Below are 22305 nucleotides of genomic sequence, written 5' to 3' on the forward strand. Positions count from 1 at the left end.
ACAATTATACTTTGTGTTTTCCATGCTAAGCAACCAAGTTTTTCCATCCTGCCCTGTTCGTAGTGGATCAATACAAATGCAAGAACTGTTGTCGGCACTTTTTGTTGCAGCAATCGAGATCGGGAACTCTTGCATTGCAACTCAGTTTAGAAACTTTCTGGCTAAGATTCAGGAAAGGTCAGAATGCCTAGCTGTTCACTCGGTAATGCTAGATATTTCCAGTTTTTTTTTTTTTTTTTTTTTGCGCAAATAAACTTTGGGGATTGTTCGCTCTACACACACACATATATATATATATATATGATAACACATTCTAACTTATCTCGTAGGTGCAACCAACAGTGTGCGTACTTTTATATTGTGTTGCATTTATTTCGATAGTAGGCCATTTCCAGGCGAACAACCATTAATGATAGTAATTTGTTTTTTAGACGTAAAAGACTCTGATTTGCCTGTCATCGGAATCAGGTAAGATGCTGGTTTATTTACAAAATACATGTATGTGGGTTGATGTTAAACTGCTGAACTGTTCAGAGATTAAAATTTGCTTTAGACAGTATGAAGTGCAGCCCATTGTCAACTGCACCGTATTACTTTTGCCTTTTAGCTACAGTGTCTTTAAATGGCTGTTATTAGACCCTAATGGCTGCCATGATTTCGTGTTGGTGCTCTTGTAAAAAGAACAATTGTTAAAAGAACAATTGATGGATGTGAAACACCATATGAACAATGTTCATAAAATGTCTTTAGTTTGACACAAACATGCGTTCTCGCTTATTGTCAATCCCATGTCCAATCCTGAATCTGTGGATAAAATTTGACTATCCAAGAATTGTAGTTTCGCAACTTTGCTCTGATAATTTGGCTGTCATCAGACTAACTGGTCGCATAAGAGCTTGATGGAACTAACCGTTTTAGTGCTGACAAAATCTGGGTTTTTATTAAAAGAGAAGGCAATGAGTATTATAGGCAGAAGCACTTTCAATCTCCTTGCACCAATAAGAAACAAAAATAAAAATTGTAACATCACTGTAGCATCACTCCACAGATGTAGGACTACAGCTTCATGTCAACTGCCTCTTTATCCTAAGAGCTCAAGAAGCTGTAAATCTAGAATGAAAATTGAGAAAGGGCACTAAAGACCTGGGGCAGAGTCGGCCTGGTCAAACAATCTAACCGATCAGGACGATCATGCAAGAAAAAAGGCATGAGAAGAAGCCTCAAAGGATCAAAGAAAAGCAGAAGCCAAGCAAAATGCCTAACAGTTGACATAGTAAAGCATAAATAAGCAATGAAATTTTTATGTTCAAGAACAGATGCATTCATGTGGGCCATAATACTCTGTTGCTAAAGTTACCAGATTTTCTCTGCAATAGAACCTGGAATGTCACAATTATAACAACGATGGATTTAACCCAGATCTCTTGACTGGGGGTGAATGTTTGATTTGTAATGTAATTTAAAAGATATTTATAGAGCGCACTGCAACCCATCGAGCATCCTGGCGCTAAAGAGGGAAAGACAGTAATAGACAACTATGACATGAGCAGATAGATGTTAACCCCTTCCCTGCTCATGACGGAACCGTTCCGTCATGAGCCACGGTTGGCGTGTGCTCATGACGGAACGGTTCCGTCATGACACTCCCGTTGGCGGCCGCTCCGCCTGCGCGGCGCTGTTTCCCCGCCTGTGCGGGGGGACAACGCAAATGGGCGGAGTCATGACGGAACCGTTCCGTCATGAGCACAGCTCAACTGTGGCTCATGACGGAGCGGCTCCGTCATGAGCACAGGCCCACCGCGCTGCCCCCCTGCCCCCCCCCCAGCGCTGCAGCGGAATGTCCGCAGCAGCGAAGGGGTTAAACTCTGGGAAAGAGCCAGGTTTATATTTGTTTACGAAAAGGCAGAAGATCTTTCATCTGTCGCAACTCCAGGGGTAGCTTATTCCAAAGTCTTGCAGCAGCAACACTGAAAGCTTGTTCCCCCAGCTTAGCTCTTCTAGTCAGGGGTGCTTTCACCCAGATAGCTGAAGAGGACCGAAGGCAGCGGTAGGGGGGCATACCAGCAGAATGTACTCTGCAATGGTATGAGACCCAATCCATGCAGTGCCTTAAATACAACGCAGAGGGATTTAAAATGAATCCTCTGCACTATGGGAAGCTAGTGCAGCAATGCAAGGGCCTGAGAAGAGGAAGATTGATGGGGGTGTGTCGAAGTCAGCTGGGCTGCCATATTCTGAATTCTCTGTAGTCTCCCAGTTAGAAACTTGGGAGATTCTAACAATAGAGAATTACAGTAATCCAACCTGCTCAAAATCACGCTCCTAACTACCAAGGGGCGTGTTTGAGCAGGGAGCTGAGGAAGAATCTTCCTCAGAACTCGGAGAGAAAAACAGCTCCCCACGATTTTATTAACGTGTGTTTCCAAGGTCAGCTTGTCGTTGAATGAAACACCCAGATTGTGAACCGACTTAGATGGTAACAATAGGGGATCAGCAGGAATGAGCCAGAAGTCGGCCGGAAGGGAATGGGGCACTCTCCCACCCTCAGTGTAGAGGATTTCAGTTTTATCTACGTTAAATTGCAGAGAGTTGTTTCTTAACCAATGAGCCACTTTCTGCATACAGACATGGAAGTTCTCCAATGAGGATGACTGTTCTCCCTCCAGTGATAAGATCAACTGGGTGTCATGTGCATAGTTTACCAGGCCTATGCCGTAAGATTTAATAATATCCACCAGGGGACGCATATAGATGTTGAAAATAATGGGGCTTATTGCAGAGCCCTGCGGCACACCATGGTGGATCTTGGTAAACGTGGACTGAAAAGGGGGGAGAGCCACGGCTTGAGATCTATCAGATAGATATGAATGAAGCCATTTGTGTGCCTGACCAACTATCCCCACTCCTTCCAACTGTTCCAGAAGGACCTTATGACAGGTCTAATAGGATCAAGATGGCATGTTGACCTTTGTCTGCACGCAAACGAAGATCATCCAGCACAGTCAACAGGGCAGTCTCTGTCCCATGTCCCGGACGGAATCCAAACTGATCATCATCCAGTAGATCATTTGCCTCCAGGAACTGGGAGAGTGCCCTGCTCACAAGGCACACGATGATTTTCACTGGATATGGAAGAAGTGAAATAGGCCTGTAGTTTTTAAGACCGGCCGGGTCAAGCGAGGGCTTCTTCAAAAGGGGGGAGACAACCGCTTGCTTCCAGCATGAGGGAACCATCACACTATGCAGGGATTGATTACACAGCTGTCTAAGTGGGGGAAACAGTTCAGATCCAAACGCTTTCCAAACCCCATGTGGAAAAGGGTCTAAAGATGAGCCAGAAGAAACCCCAACAGCGATTTGCTCAAACACCTCAATTGAAGGAATATCAAAATGATCTAGAAGAGGCATCTGAGCCGAGGCCTTCCTCATCACTCTCGGGTCCTCCTGTCCATCCTGTGGGGGGCCAGTAGTCTTATCAGCCATACTGTTCTCCTCTAGCCTTTCAATAATTTTATTAATCTTATTATCAAAGGCAGCCAGACTGTCACAGAGTTCCTGCATGGGAGAACCTTATTTTTAGTGCAAGCCAGGTTGGCAATATCGTTCAGTATTATGAAAACGCTTTTAGAGCTATTAGGGGCCTTCAAAATTACATCTGCGAAGTACTCCGCTTTGGTAGAGACAATACTTTTCTTATAACTAGAAATTTTCTCTTTCCAGTTAGCTTTGTCTGTGTCAGAGTACCCCTTCCTCCATTTCCGCTCCGCCTGTCTACATCCAAGTTTTTAATTTTTCAAGGCAGTGTTATACCAGGGCGCTGAGGATTAACCATCTCTTTTAATCATTTTTTGAGGGGCTATCTGATCAAGATGGTCATTAATGTATGAGCAGAAGGTGGCATAGTTATCCTCCACCTGTTTCCCCGGATCAAACAAGCCTTCAAGATGGAATAATGGGGAAGAGCTAGCTTTACAAATGCAAAGAAATCCTAGGGTCTGAACATATACCAATAGTTTACATAAATCAAAAATACTCCTTATGAAAAGAATGTACGAGGGCAGATCCCTTTCTAGGACGTAATCCCTCACTCACCAAAGGTGACATGCTTCATCATAGGGATTCTCCTCCCAAAGGAAACACCTAGTTCATTTGAGGGCTACAACCTTCCCCTTCCCCCCACCCCCCCCCACCCCCCCCCCGTCCCAATGTGAGGGAGGATCACATTGGGATCATTTAAGAGGCCAGCCAATGGAGAAGAGGGGAGAAGAGGGACTGGTTCCAGCCCCTCTTCTGAAAACATTAAATCTCGGAGCGAGACTGCGCAAGCGCAGCCTTCGCAGCCGAGACCTAAAAACTGCCCCATCTGATTTGGCCACAATCTTTAGAACTTGCAGATTCCTTGCAACAATGTAAATTGCAAAGCAGGCATCATTTAGACCTTATCTGACCATTCAGCTGTCTAGAATCAGACTGCCCCTCCAAAGATAGAAACCATCCATCTTGAAGTGTAGGCGAACAACCTAGTGGCTGAGTGCACAGAGATGTTTTTCAGACCTGAAGTACCTTTTCTTCAAAAACAAAAAACAAATCGTTTGGCACAAGTGCACCTGTAAAACACATGTAGAAAGCGAAAGGATTACTCAATTGACTCTTAAATATGACAATAGAAGTGAAACATAAAATTGAAGCTTCACTTTATGTACCTTAAACATTTTAGCATATATTAGCAAAGAGGAGTTCAGTATTAATTCTAGCTAAGTGCTTCCTTGGTACAGGTGGATGTAAATGACACTATTTATGGTTAAGGCTGGGTGTTGTGTATAGTGGCAAGGTGACCTAACAAACATCATTTCTATTCAATTTAGCCTGGGGATCCTGGTTCTTTGTTTATAACTACTACACATGGCAAGAAATCATGGAATACACAAGATATGCAAACCTCTTTCTGTGTGTGTGTATTTTCAGTTGTGAAGAGTGTAAAATGCTGATCTGATAGACTTCTAGCTGCAAATTCCTTACCTTTGAATATCCCAGGCATCAGACTGGATCTGGAAACTTTTGCTGAGCAATATCCCTGCACACGATGAAGGGCGTCTCCATTCGTCTCCGTGTGACATCGTTAGTGCCTGTTAAGACGTTCCGGTGCCTATATAGGCGCCACCTACGTGCGCGGACATCAGTTCTTTCTATTCGCGCCAGTTAAGCGCCAATCCGGGAAGAGCTACCCCTCTGCCACTTTTTGGGCAACTTTTTTGCAACTTTTGTCGAAGTCTCTAAGTTTTCCGACTTTGTGTGCGAGAAGTCTTCAAGGAAGACAGGTTTCAAGCCATGGAGGGCCTGTCCCACTGGACAAAGAATATGGGAATAACCTCCCCCCTGTCCAGAATCTCTTCAGGGAGGGTACCATGAATATGTCAAACCCTCTCCCGTGGGTACTCAAGGGCTTACCTGGCTGTAAGACCTTAGATGCGTTTTGGACAAGATTCAGAACAGAAACCACTGCACTTCGACCGTCTGGGCACTCTGTACTTCGTTTGGGCCTGACTTTGTCTCCCTCGCAGTCTGCTGCATCATCTGTGCCTGTGCACCGTACAGGATCTGTGTAGGACCTGTGGAGCATCCAAGATACCTGAGGATAATCTCCATTGGAGTGAAGGAGTCACTCCCCTGCATTCGCAGGCAGTGCAACACTGCTGACCGGTCTGCTGATCCCAGCTCCTACGGACTATGAAAGGCTCAGCAACACAGGAGGTAGCTTTCTACGTCCCTTGAGGTCCGAGTTGCCGTTTCACCAAGTTTGAGGTCCGAATCCCTCGTGGGGGCTGCAATACCCGAACCCCTGTGCATCACGTTCTTTTGCTGGCAATCCTGCTACAAGTACATTGGGCTCCAAGTAGCCCCAACCTCTGGCAACGTTTCCTACAAAGATCTTCAATCACCTCGCACTGAGTGCTCCGTGGACTGTTTTGTAAAACTGCCTGAAGTCCTCCCGCGACTCCTGTGCCTCAGGCCTGTGGGTCCAGTTGAGTCGTCCTTTAATTTCCTTGGGCTAACCTGATTGCTCTGGACTTGCCCTGACTCCCCTGTGTGTGGTGAGTCTCCTGGACCTTCCTGGTCCGAACCGTACACTTCCTTGACTTCTTGAGTGGGTTGCTTTTGCCAAGGTTTGTTGGTGCTCCCACCGGACACTGACCCCTCAGCACTCAACATCCTTTGTGGTACAGCTCGCATCCTGCTCCTGGTCATCCTTGACGTCGCCTGGTCCCCACAGCTGCAGAGTCCAGGTCCCTGTTAACTATTCTAAAGCACCTGATATTGGTGGGCATTCGTCAACCGAGCCCCTGGTCACTCTCAAGTGACCCGGACTCTGTCCCCTCTGCTTTCAGGTACTCTTCGACAAGAATCCACGTTTTGGATTCCAACAAACACTTTCTCCTCTTCCAGCAGCTGCTCTTCTTCGAAGTCCTCCATTGGGTTCGACAGCGGTTTTCGACAACACTTCACACCTATGCACCTGGCTTCCCTGGGTCAGGTAACTTGGGTACTTCGGTATCCACTGGTGAGGTGGCTCTCCAACCTTTTCTCTTCTATGGGGTTTCTTAGTAGTCCACTGGGAAGGGTCCTTAATCTTTAAAAATCCAACCCTCGACTTCCCCATTGACTTGTATGGAGCACGCGGTCGAGTACTCTCACTGCACACACTCTGTGGGGTCCCTATCTACTTACCTTGGGTGGTTCCTTTGGGTCCCAGCAATCCTAGGTCCTCTCGACATTGTCCTGATTCGAGTCGTGGTTCTTATACTACTATTATAGTATATGGTTTGGTCCCCCCTGGGGCCCAATGTATATTAGTGATATTTACTGTGATTTTGTATCTATACTTTTGTGTGCTCTGTGTATATCTACTTGTAGGAGATACTGGAATGTACTAGAGAGTATTATATAATAAATATTTTTATAATTACCTTGTGTGGTTCTCTTTCATTTAATCTGTACTATAAGATTGCATTCTAGTCAAACAAGCTGCTTTACACTCCAAGACTAAGCCTGAAGGCTGCTCTCCACAGCTACCACATGGATAGCTTGCTAAGGTTGTCTGAGACCTCTTAAATCACAATAAGGGTTGTCTGGACTGGTGCAAGGTGCCCACTTATATTAGTGAACAGCATATACCAGGCCAGCCTCTCACCTGCATTGAACCATGTTCAGCCGTAGGTGGGTAACCACCCCTTGTAAAGTTGTGCCAAAGTCCTAACTTAAGCAACAGTCTTACCTAATAAAAAAAACTATCCCAGTATACTTGGATTGTTTTGGAAGACATGCAGTTCTGTAGCAAAGCAGTACTGAACCAGATGTTCCAGTTGTCTTAAAAGGAAATTATGATCTGACCTTGTTAGGTAGGTCGCTCCCCCTCCGCACAGCACCGCTCGTGCGTCCTGACCCTGCCGCCGCTGCTGATGAAAGTTGAGGCCCTCCTCCACCCGCAGACTACCACCTGCGCCTCTTCCCAGTGGTAGGCCTCAGGTCTGTCCTGTTGTCGGTGTCATTCATTGTATTGCCCTTATTGTTTTTTGGTGTTTAGTGGCGCTGCTGACACCAGCAAATTACTCCTCAAGAGATCCCCTGCACTCGACACTGGTAGTGGGCAAAATCAGAGGCTTTCTCAGGGAGTAGTACAATATTACCTCTGACAAATTGATGCTCAACATAGTCTGATACGGATACTGCATAGAATTTTTAAAATCACTATTCAACATCCAACCAAGGGTGAGACCCCAAACAAGATGGACACTTTCCATTTTGGAAAGGAAGCCGCAGACCTACTGTGGCAAAGAGCTTTAGACCACAGTCCGAAAAGGAACAAGGCTTGTAGATGGCCTAATTTTTGGAGCAAAGACCAGATGGATCCTAGATGTGAGAGGCCTAAACAAATGCATCAAAACACTAACGTTTGACATAACATTGCAAATGGTCATCCCATTCATCAGAAATTGGACTACATGACGACAGTAGACCTCAAAAACATGCACGTGCCAGTGAGCAAAGGGCACGAAGTTTCTAAGATTCATCATAAACAAGTTTCACTATCAATTTACACTGCTGTCCTGTGGATAAAATCGGCACCCAGGGTGTTCAAAAAATATTTGGCCGGCTGGCAACGCTTGTAAATCCAAAATCATACCTGTAATGCAGAAACAACGCAAACAAGATCATGCAAATGCTGCACAAAATCTGTTTCTCCATCAACCTGGAAAAGTTGTTCACTGTACCAGAAAGGGAAGAGAGCTTTCTAGTAGCCAGACTAGACTTGAGACTGGAGATAGCCTTCCCCATGGAGAAAAGGGTGCAGGTGATGGCACAAGAAGTTCACTGGTACCAGAAAGTGCAAGCTCCTACAGTAAGGACAATGGGGAAGCTCATGTGTATGATGGCATCTTGCAAATCGCTTCTACCAAATGGTAAGCTCCACATGGGACCGGTCCAGGAATGGCGGCAGAGACACTGCTCAGGCAACGGAGAGTTGGGAGGATCTAGTGGTTGTAAAAGGTAGAGTTCACAAAAAACTACAATGGTGGAACAGAATGAAAATCACAATAGGGGGACCTTTTAGACAACCAACTCCTATGCTCACAGTCACAACAGATGCATCCCACAAGGGGTGGGGAGCACACATGAACAGACTTGGCCTGGAGCCCTGAGAACGCAGTGAAACACGCCTTGCTATCAGAATGGAACCACTCTTGGTGAATCAGTTTATTTGTGGGGGCTAGGGGGCGGAGGCAGGGAGTGGGCTCCAGTAGAGACCCGGCAATATGTCTTGCGTCTGGACAGCATTTACAGCATGCTCTACTGTATTCAGCTGCAAGTGAGAGGGAAGGTGCTTCAGTTATTCACTGACAAAAATATCAATAGTTTCCCTAAACAACTAGGGAAGAGCCAAGTCTGTGCTACTGTCAAAAATCGTTGACCATTTGGCACTGGGCTGTACAGAATCGGGTTAATTTCCATGTCCCATGTGGAACGCATGTTCATGTGGACTCTATTGGCAGAGAGCAGCACTCGCAAGTGTGAAATAAATAAATCATACCTAATGTTTTTGATCTCGGGCCACCATCTATAGATTTGTTGGGAAAAAAACAGTAGATGCCTAAGCATTACATACAAGTGCGTGCATCTACTGTCTGCCCATTGACCAGGGATTTTTGCATTCTCTGCTGTCCTAATAGCCTATGCCCCTATTCTCAAAATACAAGAAGTTGCTAACACGGATAGTTTTAATGACCGCACAGAAGGGGTTAATTAAAGCATGTTGTAACCATAAGTTGTTGAATTTTCCTGAAATCCTTTAATTTGTCTATTTACAATACTTGCAGAGATGTTTAGAGATAGTCGCAGACTGGAACACAAACCCGTTAGGCCAAAAATGGAAATAATGATTTGCTATCCTCATTTCCACCAACCAACCTGCAATCTAAATATGCCTTTAGTAGGTTGGATTTTAATTCGTTTTAAGCCAGTGTACACTGTTTTATGAAGTGAGCATTATTTGTGACTTAAAGTGGCCATCACCTTGCTAAGGTGATTGAGGGAGGTTCAAGCCTAAATCAAAATATAACCATCTCTAAACACACCTTGATAAGGTGATGTTGCACATGTCTTCCTAAATTGCTAGGCTAAGGTTATTTTGCCTTTTAATGTCAATTAAATGAATCTGTTTTTCCACCCACTCCAACCCCCACGTTTGTTGAAAAAACTTTACAAATTTATGATGATAGACAAGCTATCATGTATTACACTGATAAGACTAAACCAATCAAAAAAGGCACAGAGTAAACGGAAAACAAGAGCTAAGGACTTTGGAAAGCCTTGTACAGAGGGAGATATTGCAAGATGAATTGTTTAAACCACACAGTTGTTTTAGTCTTTAGTTAACAGAATATTATTTGTCAAACAAAACACTCTTTAGCGGGATAAAAGCTAATTTCCTGTCTTTGGTTGGGAATGTCATTTGTTTATGCGCACAAAACAATTTTATGGTGTTCTGTTCGCAGTTACTGAGTTTTACAGTATGAATATTCATGTAAGCCAAGGAGTTTTGGTGTGGGCAGATTATTTTCAAACATTTGTTTGATACTACTCACGCAACAGGGTCACATCCAGGAGTGGAATGCTACTGTATAATGCACAGCGTGTAAATCTGGTAAAGTTTCCTCTGACCAGAATGATAAAAATTGGGTTTAGGTAGCTAACTGTAGGAAGACCAAAAGCCATATGGTGGAATATATTTTACTAGGCTAGATTAATTCTACCTCTATGCAGCTTAAGCAGGTTTGTGTTGAACATACTGGTGAACTGTTTATTCAGTATAGCACATTCTCCAGAGACCGTAGCATGGTATACCTTCCTGACGAGACTTGCCTTTTACTGGCTTTAGCATCTCCTCCGACTGTAGGAATGGGATCTCATGCCTGTTTCTCAGTTTTCTTTTGTTTTTCTCTAATCTGTTTCACTAGTGATGAAGATGAGTTACTAATCAGTGAAGAAGAAACCCCTTTCAAAGATGATCCCAGGGATGAAACTTACAAACCACATCTTCAAAGGTATTGCCAATCCCCTCCTCTTGTATGGATTTAGGGTTTGTGAATATGTACCTGTTAGATATTGAGAGTTCTGGAACATGCCTTTGCCTGTTTTAGCATTATTGTAATTCTGACCATTGTGTATGAGCTGAAATATGAAATATCTATTTCAAATCCATGCCAGGCTCTAAAAGACTTAGGATGGCGTTTTAAATATAAGGGCCTTGCAAAATATAAATATCTTGCTACAGTCAAGCACAATACAGGCACTTTATTTCACAAATTTTGTATTTCTTAATAAGTTTGTGATTCCCCATTGGGGGTATTGCCTAAAACAATGGAATATATCATATTAGTTCGGTAATTGCCACTTTCTGAATACAATGGTCTTTGAGACAAAGTTGCTTTAATTTGCAGTTTTCTGATCATCCATGGTAGCCCTAAATTTTTGTGGATATTGGAACTGTAGACTTTTGTTGTGGGTGAAATGAAGCATCTGGATAATTGAGTGGTACTTTATTGCCCTCTTTAGATTTGAATGTTAGTAAATGAATAAAGCATGTTAAACCAAAGGCATCTTAGTTCTATTATGCTCAGAGAAAGAAACATACTCATATATTGAATATCCACGCCCTAGGAGGCAGCTGGAAGGCTGGTCCCCTTACATCCCCTGAGGGAAGGACTGGGCCTCTCAGCAAGGAGTAGGGTCCCAGATGAAAATCTGTGACACCAGCTTCCCTGCACAGTTTGTCACCTTAAAAGGCCAAGAGCCCTGAAGAAGGTGCACTAGGTAGCTAGGACTCCCTACCAGAAGCAAAACGAGTCACAAATCCTCCAAATTGCCCTTCGGGGTCAAGTTGTGCCTGTTTAGAGTTCTAGCGACCTTTGACCTTGAGCAGCCTTGGAGCGTGTGGGGCTCTGCCGTGCTTTCCACCAATGAGGAAAAGGTGCCCAGGACCCCCTCCCTGGGGTCGAGAAGTAAAAGGGCAAGGGAGCGCAGTTTTGCTCCCTGCAAAGGCAGTAGGGGGGGCCCAGGACCCCATTCCTTGGCTCCGTGAAGCATATATAAAGAGGGATCGCCATATTGCCCCCTCGTGAGGTGAGGAAGGGGCCCAGTACCCCATCCCTGGTAACAAGGGAGCACCATTGCATTCACCAGAGATCCTTGGGCCCTTATGCTGGCAGAGAAGAGGAGGGAGGGTGGCCACGCTGCACCGCGTGACCATCCATCCCTGTGTCGGACGGAGGCAAGCAGGAATGCCATCCACACTGTGCGTCTGCCCGCAGTAGCAAGCAGACCAGAGTGACCTGCCTGGTCCTACGACTACATACGTGAGTGCAGTCCGTGTCGTGAGCCGGCTCAGGCAGACCGGGGTGGACTCCCAGGGCTGTCCCCAACGTGGGATCCAGCGGTTTGCTCGGGTGAGCCCAAGCACCCCAACACCAAGAAAAGGGCCGGCAGCGTGATGCCTTGTGGCCCCAATGAGGAGTAAAGCAGAGGGAAAGTCAGAGTGGCTCTCACCGGCACAGCCGGAGACCCGCTTCACAAAGATACTGTGACCGCGCACCCCTAAAATGCACAGCCGGGCCTGGCCGCATTTTTTAACAGAAAACGCTCACTTTGGCTCTGTCGTGGCCCGCGGACAATGGGGCCACCACCACCTGAAAAATAAAGGGTGGGGGGAGCTTCAGGAGCAGCACAGCCTCCCTGTCAAAAGATGTGCCAGAGTCCCCACCCGAAGTTGGGTGGCACTCTAAAAGTGTAACCCCTCAAGGGTTTTAAGGATTATCAAGCACTCCCCAGGCTGAAGTTTTTGCTCTATAGTTGGGAGTTCTGCACCATCTAGGGGCAAAGGCTATGGCTTCAAATCTTGTGGTCTGAAATGGTTCATATAGCATTTCATGTTTGTAGACACCCCCTAGTTGTGAAAGATGGTAAATACACATTGCTGTAATCCTAATGGTGGTGCCATTTAGAGACTGTGGTGGTTCTGACCACCTAAGCTGCCAATATTATTTGCTCTTTGATCGCTGGTTTATGGATGTTTTACAGTGGGAGAGCCTCATAAGCTGGGAATCACCCTGGTAAACTATTGGTAAAATGGACTGCAGGTGTTTTCCACCATTGTCTGCCTTGTGAGATAGGTCCACTGCAATGCAGCCAGGGTAAGGGGCACCAAACTGGTTACATGTGAACACGTGTGCACACCCGTGAAAGGGCTGCGCGGGAGATACTCCCGTCATGCGCAGTGTGCTTCAATGTTTCACTGTAGGAACACTCCATTATACTCTTTTGGAAAAGTTGTCCACACGGGGTAGTTTCAGTTCCCTGGAGCCTACACACTCCAAACACCAACGAAATACACAGTAATTTGTGTGAAAAGAACCATTCTGCTATGTCCAAAGGTATATCTGTACTGCTTATGGGTCATCCATAAATGCCATATTCCTCTGACTCAGCTCAGAACGAGAGCCTGGGCCTTGTGTGACCCTGCCAGGCTGAATTAATTACCTTCCTCCCCATGCTGTAGCATCAGAAGCCTAGCCCTACACTGCAAGCATTCTCCAGGGTGGAGGTCTTCTCTCCAGTAGGGTGAGATGGGGCGAAGCTGCAGGACATCAGTCAGCAGCTATCATCCGGTGGCAGGCACCAGATCCGGGCCGTTATGTCCGCAAGAGGGGCTTTTCAGAGACCGTGTGGCAGCGGATCCCTGGACGATGCCCTCTTGAAGTGTCCCAGAGGCCTGTGCAAGAAGAAGGTATCCGGGGCAGAGAGGTCATGTGGCGCTGCAGGATAGGGCAGAGGTGCATTCCTGCCAGCACCCACCGCTCTCCCTAAAAGGTTTTGCACAGGAAGAGGAGCTCTCTCTGGGATGTGTGCTTGCTCAGGAACACTGGTACTGGAGGCTGACGCCACGGGCAGTTGGAAGGAGGAACCCCCTGACTCCCCCCAGGACTCTGGACTGTGCCTCTGAGGTATTCCAGGACCAGTGAGGGAAAACTGTTTTTCTGCGTAAGGAGAGAAGCCCAGAAGAGGAAGCCTGGTGAAAGACTGGCACAGTGAGCCAGTAAACCTGCTACCTTTCTGAGTACATCCTCGGGGAGGGCAGGAGACTGCTCCTAGTGGCTAGTGCTGGCCATTAAAGGAGAACAGAGGCTAAGATCGATGAAATCGGCACAATGGTGGTCGAGATGTGCGTCCCCCCACCCCCAAAGAAGATTGGCGACCTTTGACCTCTACCCGACCGGCGAAGTGCGTGGGGCTCCTCCGCCGGTCTCTGATGTGCACCCTGGGTGGGTCAGGTCCCAGTGGCTCCCCACAGGAGAAGACCAAGCCGGGGAGCTTTGGATGGAGCGCCCCAGAATGCCCTGGTGGGCCTGGCCAATGCCTTAAGGAAACACATTTGTGGCATGTAGTGACCCCTGGAAGATGGGGTCACCGCCAAAGTGAAGCAATAGTGGGGTGGAGGGAGCTGCTGGAGCAGCGCAAACTCCCCTCACAATAATTTGAAAGTCCCCAGCCTAAATCTCTGGTGACTTTGAGAAGATAACCCCTCATGGTTTCTGCCATGTTTTCAAGCCTGACAAATGCTGGAACTTTTGTTCTTAAGTGTGGAAGAACCTTTCATCTAAGGACAAGGATTATGGTTGCATGGATTGTGGCTAAAGCTAGCCTATTGAGTGTTCATGTGGTGAAACACTCTCCAGGAGGTGGAAGTTGGTAAATGCACAGGTGTATGGTTATAAAATGATGCATATGCCCTAGGCTTTACAATGGAATGTCTCATTGCAGCCCATGTGCAACCTGTTGCTAAGGTGATATCTCAATGTGACTAGCACCCTTTAGGGGTGGAGGGATTATAATAGCACAGCCTGGTCATGAATCCCTGTGTTGCCCTTTAGGGGCTGTAATTGACATACGTAAATCATGCTGGTAGTTATGATAGGTTCTCATCACTCCACGTCAGGCTTAGACTTGTATTCTTGCTATTGCGTTAATTGTACAACCAGATTGTCAGCCACTATGATTTAAGTGTGTATACTTTATTGTCAGTATTAGGTGCTCTTGGTCAGGGTTATGTCACCATGGCAGGTGTTCCCATTATGAAATGCTTGTTGAAATAATGTGGTGGGCAGCCTCTTGCATTTTGCCAGTGGTAAGGGTCCCCACTCCAAGTTATGGTCAACCCTTGGCATTTGGGGGCAAGTTAATGTTCATACATGAGAGTGATGGTACTATACCCCTCCTCCTGCGGGAGGGTTGGGAATGTTTATCTGAAAGAGACTGTAGTTATAGATTCCTTACTTTTAGAATTACCCCCAGGCGTCGGACTGGATCCGGAGAATTTCTTCGTAGCAGTATCCCTGCGGGTCGGTAGGTGGCGTCGGTTGACTCCGCGTCAGTGTCATGGTCTCCGGGATGACGTCGCAATATCTACTTAGGCGCCGCCCCTGCGCCCTGACGTCAGTTCTTTCTTTTTCCGCGCCAGCCAGCGAAGATCCAAAGAGAGTGTGCCCCTTAGTCACTTTTTAACTAACCCTTTTTCGACTCCTGGTAGCACGAGGGATGTCCCATTGTCGAACCGGCTTTAAGCCTTGTTACTCCTATCAAAAGTTGATGTCCGTCACAGATCCGCACCTAGTGTGCCTCTGGTGCCTGACGCGCAACCACGACCCGAAGTCCTGCTCGGACTGCCGGGCCAGGAATCTGAAGTCTTTGCAGGGGCAGTGCCAAAAGCTCTTGGAGGCCCAACAGTCTGATCCGCGCCGGTCAAGAGGAAGGTCGCGGGCCAGTCAAGAGGAACGTCGCTGGACCGGTCGCGGAGCCACCACCACTCGACATCGAAGTCTTCGCACTCAATGGGTAAGCCGAAGCACAAGAAGAAGCATTGTCGCTCTTCGCCCTCTTCCAGTCAGTATTCCGGTGCTACGCGGGACCCGTAGCGTCATTGCTCTCTAGCTCCATCTTCAGAGCCTGCTTCTGGGACCGCTTGTATCTTGTCCTTACTTATCTTATGTGTGCTCCCTTTGAGCCACTACATAATTGTCCTCTTCGTCGTCTTACTTTAAATACTGCTTTCCTGCTCGCCATCACCTCTGCTCGCAGGGTGAGTGAGCTTCAGGCTCTTTCCTCCAAGCCTCCTTTTCTTGCTGTTCATCCGGACAGAGTTGTCCTTCGCACTAGGCCCTCTTTTCTGCCCAAAGTTGCTGACCATCACATTGCCCTCCTTCCCGCCTCCACACCCTTCCAAAGAGGAGAGACTCCACTGTCTGGACCCAAAACATGCGCTGTCCTTCTACCTTGATCGCACTAAAGATTTCTGGGTGGACGATCAACTTTTCATGGCTTATGTGGGCACCATGAAAGGTCGGGCCGTGCACAAATGTACATCATTCGATGGGTTGTCCTATGCATCAGAATCTGCTATTCTTTGGCAAAAAAGGAACCTCCAGTAGGACTACGCACCCACTCTTCCAGGTCGACGGCAGCCACTACTGCTTTGAGACGTGTGCAGGGAAGCCCACGTGGCTGCTTGACATATGCCAGGCAGCCACTTGGGCATCTCTGCACACGTTCACAAAACATTACTGCCTGGGAAGCCAAGTCTGGAGAGACTGCTTTTTCGGCCATTCTGTTCTCCAGGATTTTCTGGTGTGAACTTAGTTCACAGACCCACCACCGGGGTTGGCATTGCTGCGGTATCTATTCTATAGGTAAGGAATCTAAAACTAAATACTCTTTCAGATGAACAAGTTACTTAGCTTTGGTAACGATGTATCTGTAAGAGACGTATGTAGCTATAGATTCCTTACCGTCCAGTCTTTCAGATGAACAAGTTACTTACCTTCGGTAACAATGTAACTGTAAGACGTATATAGTTATATATTCATTACCGTCCCACCCATCCTCCCCGTTCTGCGATCTGACTTCTAGGGATATGGACTCCTGTCTAGGGCCCTACTTATGCCCACTAGTGATCAGTGTATTGCATAGCTCTGCGCTTCTGGCGTGGAAAGTTGTTTCAGAACTGACGTTAGCACGCAGGGAGGCGTCTATGTAGACACCTAAATGTCAACCCTGCGACCACAATGCCAACGACGGGCGCGGAGTCGACCAACGCTACCTACCGAAGTGCAGGGGTACTGCTATGAAAAAATTCTCCGGATCCAGTCTGAGGCCTGGTGGTAATTCTAGAAGTAAGGAATATTGAACTACATATGTTTCTTACAGTTACATCGTTACCCAAGGTAAGTAACTTGTTCATCAAGAAGTATTTCCATCAGCTTATGTATATATGTAAATTGTTGCGTAGTACTGAGAAGTGTGTAACAATTGTACTTTCCCTTTTTATAAATAAAAGCAGAGACTGGTCAATCATTTATTAAGTATTATTTTTTTGTATTTGTCAATGGTGATTACTAGCCCACACCCACATCCCTTGAGTAATCCTTGGACTGCTCTGCAACGCTACCCTCTGAGTCAAGCGCGACAATGGACTGTTTGGTTCCCAGTGAAGGACAAATGTAGACCCATTACTTGTGCAGATCACATAACTAATGCCTCGTTTTCCAACTAATACTATGTTCGAAGTTCAATATTTTATGTCGAATGTTCGGTACAGTGACTGCTCTAAGCAACATCTAGGGGTGAAGTGATATAATTACACTTGTTGAGATTATAATTGTAATATTTGTTTTTCGTTATTCATACCCAAAGTAATGTTGCATTCACCAATCACCCAGACATGCTTAGAACCTTACCCTTGTAAATTTTTAATGAAGAAATGGCAGTAACAATCATTCAGGTTCAAAGTATGCATGTTTATTGGCAAAGTTGAGTGTGTTCCTTAAAATTGATATTCCAACATGGAATTTGAATACAAGAAAAGGTTTTGACTAGTGATTTTTGAACTAGACCTCCCTTTGGGAGGGGTATGAGTGATTATGCAGTGTCACCAAGAAGCATTTCCATCGCTTATGCCTATTTGTAAGTTGCTACATAGTCTTGAGTAATGTTTGTAGTAAATATGTTTCCATCTTTAAAAGAAAAAGCATAGGCTAGACAATCATTTATTGAGCGTTTTTATTGTGTTTCTGTGAATGGGGATTGCTAGCCAACAGCCCCATCCTGTGAGTAGGCCTTCGACTGCTCTGCTTCACTACCCTGTGAGAGTCAAGGGCTGCAATGGGGTATTTGGTTCCAAGTGGATGACAAATGTGGACCTATCATTTGTGCAGGCTACGCAACTATTGACCCATTTTCTAACAGGCAATCCTTGGCCTCTGCGCCCCTAATAAGAAACTGTCACTGAGGAGGTAGCTTAATCAAGTATGGCCAGAAAAGAAGCATCTATCACTAGACTGAGAAATACTGGGATGCTGAGGAATACCGGGATGTGTTTTTTCTCAGCGGCCCTAGTGTGAGAAAATGTGCAGAAACAATTGAGCTAGCCTGACATTTCAAAAGAAGTTCATTGTCAGAAGCCAGGGTTCTTAACTATGATAACTGAGCAGTGTCCAGGCTGCCAGGGTAACATATCACCTCCATTTTATCTGTTCATGCTCATCGAAGTCTGGATGGCCAAAGGACAAGCCTGAACCATAAGCTGTAGGGAAGTCAAGTAAAAAAAAAACTTCAGTGTTGTCAGCATAAGATGCACAGTCAAGACCAAATGATCTAATGATGTTAATCAGTAGTCTCATGTATATGCTGAATAGTTTTGGAGACAGCAAATATCTAAGAGGGACTCTGCAAATGGCTTGAGTGGACCTGGATCAAAAGGTGGAAAGTAAAGGAGACTAGTTGGTTCTAAATGAGACCAAATACCACCAAGCATGTGCAGCTCTACCAAGTCCAAACGGTTTTGACACTTATGTTTGCGTTAACTGTTGGCTCCACAATGCTGGGAATATAGTCTCTCCTCTTCAAAAACATTTGTGCGATTCAGGGAAAGATGGGCCTTATATTCCACCATTGTAATTGTATGGTGGGCTGTAGCCCGAGGAGGCCAATTTTGAAAGCCCAGTGCTGCGCCTGGTGCCTCTGTCACTTCTTCCTACATTAATTGCAGAAGGCACAGGGAGTCTTAAAGCTAAAGGGTGGGAGGTAAAGAGAAAGCAATCAGAGGTAGACGAGGAGAAAATGAGACTATAGATTTATAGAAAAAGGTAGATCGCAACCAGACGAAGGGAGCAAATCTGGTTTGAGCATTTTGCCAGGCTTCTTTTGATTCAGTAGTCTGGCCCTCCTGCATTGGTAAGAATCACCACACAGCAATTACAATAATAAGGTCCACAGGCACCATTCTAAATACAGCCACACCACCAAAAACGAGAAATAAAAAAGATACTAATAAAATAAGAGGAGGTTGTGAAACTGGTTTACCTCCACTACTTTTTAATTCATCTGGAAGTGAACCTGAATTTAGAGAGCTGGCTAATGGTGGTGGCCTTGGACTGCAAACAACAGAAATTAACACAATCTTTTCTGAACAGTGAGGGATTATTTCTAGTCTGCCTCGCTGGGCAGTGATTAAAGATGAGGTTATAGATAAGACTATATTTGATGCCAATTATGTTTCTCTGAGAAGAGCATCTTGCAATTCTGGGTCCATCCTCTTGATTGTAATTAGTTAATGGAACTTTTCATACCACATATTCAGGCCATAAATTATCATTTATGGACTTTTTTTTTTTTTTTTTTTACAATATTGAGCTTTTTAGGTCCAGCCTGAGCCAGTGCGCATGCGCTGCGAGACTTATTGTAGACTAGTTGTGAATACAAGCCCCGCCCACTCTCCGCCCATGTTTGCCATTGGCTTGTTATTCTGTGCTAAATGCTATCTTCCGATTCATCAATAGACTTGGTAGTACCTTCTTAGTACCGCCTCCTCTTCATTTGTCACCTCCCATGGCGACTGGCCCCTTTACTTCGAGTATTACACGGTATGTGTCATTTAAACTGTGAGCACTATTTTCTATAATGAGGTTCTCCTACTGCCTTCTCTGCTCCTGCCTCCCTCCCATTGTCTGTGCCTTCTCTCCCTTCCACCCGCCCGCACTCACCTTGTCCGTACCTTCTTGCCCCCGCCCGTTGTCCGTGATGACTACCGTTTGCAGTGCAATAGGTCTTGCGTAAATGCGAGACCCATTGCACTGCAATGCTTGTTCCCATAGTTGCGTCCATCTTTTCTGAGGCAACTCTTACAGCTGTTATATTTCAGTATGTCTAGCATTGATTTAAAATATTGGGGAAACCAAGGCGGGTGCATGGGGATGGGAGGACCCCAGATTGCTTTAGTATTGTGCAAGAAGTGTAATTCTTACAGCACAAAAATACCAACTCTGTGGAGTAGGAAGTCTTGGTAAGAAGATTGCAGGTCACTATGTTGTGTGTCGATTTAAATACCGTATAGAGGTTCCCCGATTTATGTCCTTGTATAGCCACAATTCGCATTGCCCATATTTAGGCATAGAAATCCTACCTTTATTTAGGCATTATCCATGCAAACCAAATACAGGCATGGCCACCTACATCCGTTCATCTACGTCACAACGAGTTCTTGGAAAACCAGACTCTTAAGCCTTTAGGACTTCCCCTTGCTTGGATATTGATTTCTCCAAGAACTCACTTATTATGCATGAACATCTATTCCTTAGGGGTTCATTCATGACGTTCTTCTGCCTGACTTTTACGTCAATACTGGCATTCCTAAACACCTTCAAGGTATAAATATACCTTCACTTACCATGGCAAACCACGGTTCAGCTGCCTACTTGCCCGACGCGGCTCGCCACGGCAAGTTCAGAAGGAAGTCAAGTCCCCGCCTGACACACTGACCAGACTCTGTCATCCTCCTCGCAGAGAATCCAGCTCCAGTGTTCCTGACTCCCCTTGCGGGGTGTTGGAGAACGAGACTCGGAAAGAGATTCCAACCTCACTCTTTCTAAGGTATGGAGTGGACTAGAACCTAGAGGGACTTTTGGCAAATCTTGGCAACTATAGCTAAACTAGACTATAGACAAACAGCACCTACTCCTTACCTCGTACTACACTTAGGTTAGGTACATTGGGGTAGAACTAGCTAGAAGCATCAGATGAGTATTAACATTTTAGCCTGTTATTTATGTATTTATTTTTATGAATATCTGTCATAGCTACAAACCATGCTATTGCAGTATTATTTTATCTTACTGTTAACACTGTACATATTATACTTCGCATTCTGTCTTACGATTGTAGCAGTTCACATCTCTTGCATGAGAAATAAGACTGTTCAATAAACCCTTTTTATTGAAACGCCAGTCTATTTCTGTGTAACTCTGTAGAAATGAAGCATGCACGATTGACTGAGTGAAACTGTTATCTATTGTTTCCAAGATTCTGAGATTGTTCCAATTCTCAGGGAAATAAAGTTGTCATGTTTATGCGGTTGTCAGAAATGAATCCCTTCTTGTTTATTCGAGAAGTTTTCTAGTGACCTCTGAGTTAGCTGGCACACACAAGTAATTAAGTTTAATGTACTCGATAGAGACCTACTGACCTCAGTCCTATGTCAAAACTATAGTGTATATTATTCCAATGTGCAGAGCCTATCGGGGATATAGGAACTACACTTCAACTAGATTAAGTAATATGTACCTGTTGCAGTATTTGACATGTTCCTATAAGACGTTTCTGGCATCTGTCTCATGCTTGGGAATCTAATTATCTCCCTTGTTTAATGCCACAAAAATCTGAGCAATTGTTGCAGAGATATGCTTTAAATCCCTTAAAAAGAAATCATAAAAACCCATATTTTTATTTGGCTTTTAAAACAAAAACTTCTTGTGCTGGAGTAGTTCTCCATTCAATATTTATTTGATATTTCTCAACTCCTTGAGTTCCCATTCACGTTGCTTTTTCATGCTTTTTTTAATCCTCTTCCTTGCCTTTCCTGCTATGTTACTTTCTTTTTTCTATTTGTTTCTCTCGAACGGACTATTATGTTGTGATTGCTATTCAAGAGCAGATACAAATGATGAACCCATTTATCCATTGCGATTAAGAGGCCTCTCCTCAAAGGACAGTTCACGTTTAAGATAGTATGTGCAAAAATTACAGAGCACTCTCCACCTATGACTGCAATTTTAAAAACTGGTCAATTTTTTTATGCAAATTAACTTTAAATTTCAAATCCCTGCTGTTCTGTCCAGTCTTGATTGAATGGTGAAACTGGCTATCCTAAACCACAGACCTCTACAGCTGTCCATGTCATGTGAGTTCATCCATCCCTGTTGGACGATGTTGTTTTGCTTGTTCTGTTTAAAAATGAAGGCCAACAAACAACAGATTATGAAGACAAAAAATAGCCTGGCTGGATAATTTTTTCACACCAAGCCCAAGTTTTGAGAGGTCCTCATTACCTCAGGAACCTGCAAATATGGGCAAGATGTTTCAGGAATATGGGTTAGCATTCACTACCTCATGATTACCTGGAGTATGGAACTTAATACATTTATGTTCTTATACTAATTTGACCTAGAGTGTTGATTCAGGCATGTTTGTGTGCCTGCAGGGATCTTCCGAAACCACGGCGGAAAATCGGGAAAGGGAAAGATGAAAAGGAAATCAAAGTAGAGATAGAAGTAAAGGAGGAAGAAAATGCACTGAGAGAAGTGGAGGATCTTCCCAGAAAGTGAGTAATTATATCAGTAGTTTGTCTATTCATTCACCTTATTTCAT

At 45.1% G+C, this 22305-nt stretch overlaps 1 protein-coding gene across 4 annotated transcripts in view; it reads left to right on the forward strand.

Annotated features, from left to right (window-relative positions):
• ZFP91 (ZFP91 zinc finger protein, atypical E3 ubiquitin ligase) overlaps positions 1-22305 on the forward strand; it is a 284968-nt gene that overhangs the window by 104296 nt on the left and 158367 nt on the right. For 2 of the 4 annotated variants that reach the window (XM_085651803.1, XM_085651805.1), the window contains 3 exons: positions 432-468; positions 10515-10601; positions 22139-22258. In XM_085651803.1, coding sequence (XP_085507929.1) covers positions 432-468; positions 10515-10601; positions 22139-22258 — 244 coding nt within the window. The remainder of the gene's footprint in view (positions 1-431; positions 469-10514; positions 10602-22138; positions 22259-22305) is intronic. The other 2 variants (XM_085651804.1, XM_085651806.1) reach the window with 1 other exon arrangement.

This window comes from Triturus cristatus, chromosome 4_1 (genome assembly GCF_964204655.1).
Source record: "Triturus cristatus chromosome 4_1, aTriCri1.1, whole genome shotgun sequence".
Classification (NCBI taxonomy): Eukaryota; Metazoa; Chordata; class Amphibia; order Caudata; family Salamandridae; genus Triturus; species Triturus cristatus.